The sequence below is a fragment of the Physeter macrocephalus genome, chromosome 2 (assembly GCF_002837175.3).
Source record: "Physeter macrocephalus isolate SW-GA chromosome 2, ASM283717v5, whole genome shotgun sequence".
Classification (NCBI taxonomy): domain Eukaryota; kingdom Metazoa; phylum Chordata; class Mammalia; order Artiodactyla; family Physeteridae; genus Physeter; species Physeter macrocephalus.
This window is the reverse complement of record NC_041215.1, coordinates 106,699,245-106,705,244: the sequence shown is the minus strand read 5'-3', so window position 1 is coordinate 106,705,244 and position 6,000 is coordinate 106,699,245. Positions and strand designations below refer to the sequence as shown.

Below are 6,000 nucleotides of genomic sequence, written 5' to 3'. Positions count from 1 at the left end.
CCAGCCGCTCCGTGGCATGTGGGATCTTCCCGGACCGGGGCACAAACCCATGTCCCCTGCATCCGCAGGTGGATTCTCAACCACTGCACCACCAGGGAAGCCCTGGTCACCTTATTTTTGATAAAGGAGGCAAGAATATACAATAGAGAAAAAACAGCCTCTTCAATAAGTGGTGCTGGGAAAACTGGACAGCTACATGTAAAAGAATGAAATTAGAACACTTCCTAACACCATATACAAAAATAAACTCAAAATGGATTAAAGACCTAAATGTAAGCCCAAACATTATAGAACTCTTAGAGGAAAACATGGGCAGAACACTCTATGATATAAATCACAGCAAGATCCTTTTGACTCACCTCCTAGAGAAATGGAAATAAAAACAAAAATAAACAAATGGGACCTAATGAAACTTAAAAGCTTTTGCACAGCAAAGGAAACCATAAACAAGATGAAAAGACAGCCCTCTGAATGGGGGAAAATATTTGCAAACGAAGCAAATGACAAAAGATAAATCTCCAAAATATACAAGCAGCTCATGCAGCTCAATATCAAAAAAACAACCCAATCCAAAAATGGGCAGAAGACCTAAACAGACATTTCTCCAAAGAAGATATACAGATTGCTAACAAACACATGAAAAAATGCTCAACATCACTAATCACTAGAGAAATGCAAATCAAAACTACAATGAGGTATCACCTCACACCAATCAGAATGGCCAACATCAAAAAATCTACAAACAACAATTGCTGGAGAGCGTGTGGAGAAAAGGGAACCCTCTTGCACTGCTGGTGGGAATGTAAATAGATACAGCCACTATGAAGAACAGTATGGAGGTTCCTTAAAAAACTAAAAATAGAACTACTATATTACCCAGCAATCCCACTACTGGGCATATACCTTGAGAAAACCATAATTCAAAAAGAGTCATGTACCACAATGTTCAATGCAGCAGTATTTATAATAGCCAGGACATGGTAGCAACCTAAGTGTCCATCGACAGATGAATGGATAAAGAAGATGTGGCACATATAAACAATGGAATATTAGTCAGCCATAAAAAAAATGAAATTGAGTTATTTGTAGTGAGGTGGATGGACCTAGTGTCTGTCATACAGAGTGAAGTAAGTCAGAAAGAGAAAAACAAATACTGTATGCTAACACATATATATGGAAAAATGGTTCTGATGAGCCTAGGGGCAGGACAGGAATAAATACACAGACATAGAGAATGGACGTGAGGACACGGGGGTGGGGAAGGGTAACCTGGGGCGAAGTGAGAGAGTAACACTGACATATACACTACCAAATGTAAAATAGATAGCTAGTGGGAAGCAGCTACCTAGCACAGGGAGATCAGCTCAGTGCTTTGCGACCACCTAGAGGGGTAGGATAAGGAGGGTGGGAGGGAGACATAAGAGGGAGGGGATATGGGGATATACATATGCATATAGCTGATTTACTTTTTTATACAGCAGAAAGTAACATAACATTGTAAAGCAATTAATACTCCAATAAAGATGTTAAAAATAAATAAATAAAAGGTACAATATAATGTAATAAAAGTATATATGATATTATATATAACAGGTATTATACTAGCAAAAAGATATAACAATTATGAACATTTACGTATCTAATGACAGACCATCAAAACATATGAAGCAAATACTGACAGAATTGAAGAGAGAAATATATAGTTCTTCCATAATAGCTGGAGAATTCAATACCTCATCCACAATAATGGATAAAACAACTAGATAGAATATAAGTAAAGCAACAGAGGACTTAACACAGTAAATCTAATAGCTCTAAGAAACATATACAGGTCACTCTACCCAACAACAACAGAACAAACATTCTTCTCAAGTGCACTTGGGACATTTTACAGGATAGACACTATATTAGGCCACAAATTAAGTCTTAAGAGATTTAAAATGACAGATATCATACAAAGTATCTTCTCTAACCACAGCAGGATGAAGTTAAAAATCAATAACATAAAGAAAACTGAAAAATTCACAAAACTGTGGAAATTAACCAAAATACTTTTAAATAATCAATGGATCAAAGAAGAAACCCACAAGGGAAATTAGAAAATACTTAAGATGAATGAAAAGGAAAACATGACTTACCAAAACTTATGAGAGGCAATGAAAGTGGTGCAAAGGGAGAATTTTATAGGTATAAGTGCTTACACTAAAAAAAAAGAACAAGAAACCAACTACCTAATATTACAACTTAAGTAATCAGACAAGGAAGAACAAACTAAACCCAAAGCTAGTAGAAAGAAGGAAATGATAAAGATCAGAGCAGAGATAAAAATAAATTTTTAAAAATAGAGAAAATCAATGAAACCAAAAATTAGTTCCTTGGAGACATCAACGAAATTGACAAATCTTTAGCTAGACAAACTAAGAAAAAAGAGAGATGAATCAGATTACTAACATCAAAAAATGAAAGTGTGGACATTGCTACAGATACTACAGAAATAAAGAGGATTATTAGAGAGTACTATGAACAACTGTACAACAACAAATTGAATAACATAGATGAAATGGACAAATTCCTATAAACACAAAATCTGCCAAGATTAAACCATGATGAAATAAATAATCTGAATAGACCTACAACTAGTAAGGAAACTGAATCAGTAATCAAAACTCCCCCAAAAAAGCAGTCCTGGACCTGATGTTTCCACTTATGAAGACTACAAAACATTTAAAGAAGAACTAATGCCAATCCTTCTCAAATTTTTACAAAAAACTGAAAAGGAAGGAACACTTTCTAACTCATTATATGAGGCCAGTATTACCCTTATCCCAAAGCCAAACAAGAGACTACATGAAAACTACAAGCCAACATCCCTTATGAACATTAATGCAAAGATCTTCAACAAAATACTAGCAAAGAGAATTCAACAGTATATTAAAAGTATTACACACTATGACTAAGTGGGATTTACTCCTGGAATGCAAGGATGGTTAAACATATGAAAGCTGATCAATGTAATATGCCATATTAACAGAATAAAGGGGAAAAAACCCAGATGATCATCTCAATTAATGCAGAAAAGCATCTGACAAAATTCAGCAACCATTCCTGATAACAACACTCAGCAAACTAGGAACAGAAGGAAACTACCTCAACATAATAAAACCTACAAATAAAAATTTCACAGCAAATATCATACTAAATGGTAAAAGACTGAAAGCTTTTCCTCTAAGAACAAGAAAAGAAGATAGATTTTAAGAGGCATGTGATGCCCCCAACCCAACGGTTCTCAAATTCTTATATGCAGATTAATGGAATGTGTGAAAATTCAAAATGCCTGAGCTCTTTTGGATCAGAACTTCCATACGTAAGGCTCAAACTCTGTATTTCTATTAAGCTTCTCAGTTGACATTTATGCACACCAAAATTTAAGTACCACAGACCTAATCATCTATAAGTCTGGAAATATAAGCTATGAAATAATTATACTTTCTTTGGTAAAATTATAAAATGAAAGACTAGAAAAATACATTTCACAAATGATAACACACAGTATAAAAATGTATATGTACATGTTTATTGGTGAGGACCATATAGAAAATACCAGTGCAATAAATTCTTAAGTAAAAACTCCTGTCATTGTCTTTACTCTAAAGCAATTATTTTTTATCCTGGCTGAATCTCTCTAAGTAGGTATAGTAAAAGGCTTTCCAATATAATAACAAACCACAAGCCTATTGCAAAAGCAGCACTCATCCTTAAAAGCTCCATATGAACAACAAACATAATTAATAACCAATAAGTGCATTATTAGTTTGCTAATAATTATTTAAAACAGATAATTAGTTATTTGTACCAGATACCTGCAAAGAATAATGAAGAACTTGACAAGCAAAATTGACAAGGCTTGTTGTTCTTCCTCTAACCCATCTGCCATTTTCTGAACACACTGTAGAAGCTGGGTCCTCAGAACCTGCAGAATATTATCAGGAAGCAGAGATATTCCTGGAGGCACATCATCTACCCTACAATATAAGGGGAACAAAATAAGAAGGGTGTTTAAATACAGGACGAAAATCTGTGGCACTTTAAAGTAACTACATTTTCAGCTCAAATCCTAAAGAAGCTCTTTTAGTCCAGATATTCTGTGCCTTCCTCTCTGCATGGTATCACCAAATGGATAGTGACATTTTAGAAGATTATTAGAGCAGAGTGGTTAGTCTTACTTCAGAGGAGGCTTACTGAAAAGAGAGAGAGAAAAAGGCTATTTAGTATTTTCAATTGTGCTATTGCTAAAGAAAATATTTAAAATATAAGATTAGTTCACCTTCTACTATTTAGAAATACAATGTGTCTATACCATTTCTAAAAGAAACGGTGACTAGCAATAAAAATGAAGTACCTATAACTAGTTTAGTATCTGTTAACTGCTTTACTAAATAAACAATATTCACCTACCTATAGGGTCCCTAAGCCATCTGATCACAAGAGGGAGAGAAGATAACTAGCAAAAGGAAAGGAGAAAGAGGTGAATGTAGAGGCCCAAGCACGAGCATCAATAGAAGACTCTTTAAAGCAATACATCAATATTTTGTGACAAGTGGTTTCTGTGTAAGAAGACAATATGGTTCCTTACGGGCAAAAGCCAATACCAGATGTAACTGGCTCCTTGCATGTGCCTCTCACATTAAAAACCCCTAGATTCAAAGTCAGAAGCCTGCACACTAAGTTCCACCTCTGTAACTTGAAGCACTTCATTTAATCTCTGTAGTTCCCTAATCTATAAAACTGTAATATCAGATATCCACCCTATTTCACTGGGCTCTGAAACCAGAAAGTCAATGTGCATTTTCAGCTTTAAAGTATGTAAAGAACTCTAAATATGTAATGCATTTTAAATATTCTATCTCTAAAGCCTCAGAATCTTTTCATAAGCCACTGTATACTTATTTCCCTATCTCTGTTAAGAAAAATGCTCAAATAGCAAAGAAGCACTGTGAAGAGTTTCCATGATTAAATGACATTTATACTTTATAATAGTCTCTTCTTCAGATAATGCTTAACATCAAGTATTAGTACTATTTTTACATTGAATAAAAGGCATTCACTGTAGACAAAGAAATCTGAAGCATCTTAGCAGTAGTCACATAAACACATATGTAAATATTATTAGCCTCTTCCTGAACCACCCTACAACATAAATTAATAAAGCATTTTATAAAATAAACACAAGTCACAAAGCATACTACCAAGGTTGCCTAATACTATATAACCATGTTCTAAAAATACATGTTTCATTTTAGTCTGGGCATCATTTCACTTGCAGCTTTGGATTCTTTCATTCTCTCTTACTTATAGATGGTATCAGAAACACTCATTTTTATATTTAATTTGTTTTTGGAGAGCTAAAAAGAGGTGATTACAAAAACCAGAGTAACTTCAAAATAATAAACAAACATCTAAATATAACTGATTTTCAAGACTAAGTGAAACTATTCCTCTGCACTTTTCCAAAAATGTTAAATCAACAAGCAAGAAGACATTAGATTTCCCAATATTCCATTTTAGTTATTTAAAAGAGTAGTTCCTTTTGTCCTTAATTGTCCCATTTTCTATTTACACACGTTTTGATTTAACTGGGCAGAAAAAAATATTAACTTCTAAAAGAGCAATCTTTTTTTTTTTAACTGACTCTCATTATAAAATTGGGGCTTACTTAGGACATGGCATATAGACAAAGTTGGAATTTTTGGCCTTGTTCCTAATGTGATGAGGATTTAAGAATTTAGAAGAATTTTCCCACCTCTAGGAATTTATTGTCCAAAATTCTAAGCTCCTTTTGCTGAAATTTCCCAAACTCCAGAAATCTTTTCCACTCCTCAATTTGCCTAGTCAATGTCTATTGTAAACAGCTGCCAATTGTTCTCTCTAACATAGGAAAAAGTCCAGCTTAAATTTCAAGGCTTTATAATCTGGTAAAAGCAATCCTTGCCTTGTATTATG

The 6,000-nt window shown here is 34.0% G+C and overlaps 1 protein-coding gene across 3 annotated transcripts in view; it reads right to left on the bottom strand.

The window, feature by feature from the left end:
• Nucleotides 1-6,000, bottom strand: part of NBEAL1 (neurobeachin like 1) — a 181,364-nt gene that overhangs the window by 151,508 nt on the left and 23,856 nt on the right. For all 3 annotated transcript variants that reach the window (XM_055089508.1, XM_024124568.3, XM_024124569.3), the window contains exon 4: nucleotides 3,861-4,022. In XM_055089508.1, the coding sequence (XP_054945483.1) occupies nucleotides 3,861-4,022 (162 nt within the window). The remainder of the gene's footprint in view (nucleotides 1-3,860; nucleotides 4,023-6,000) is intronic.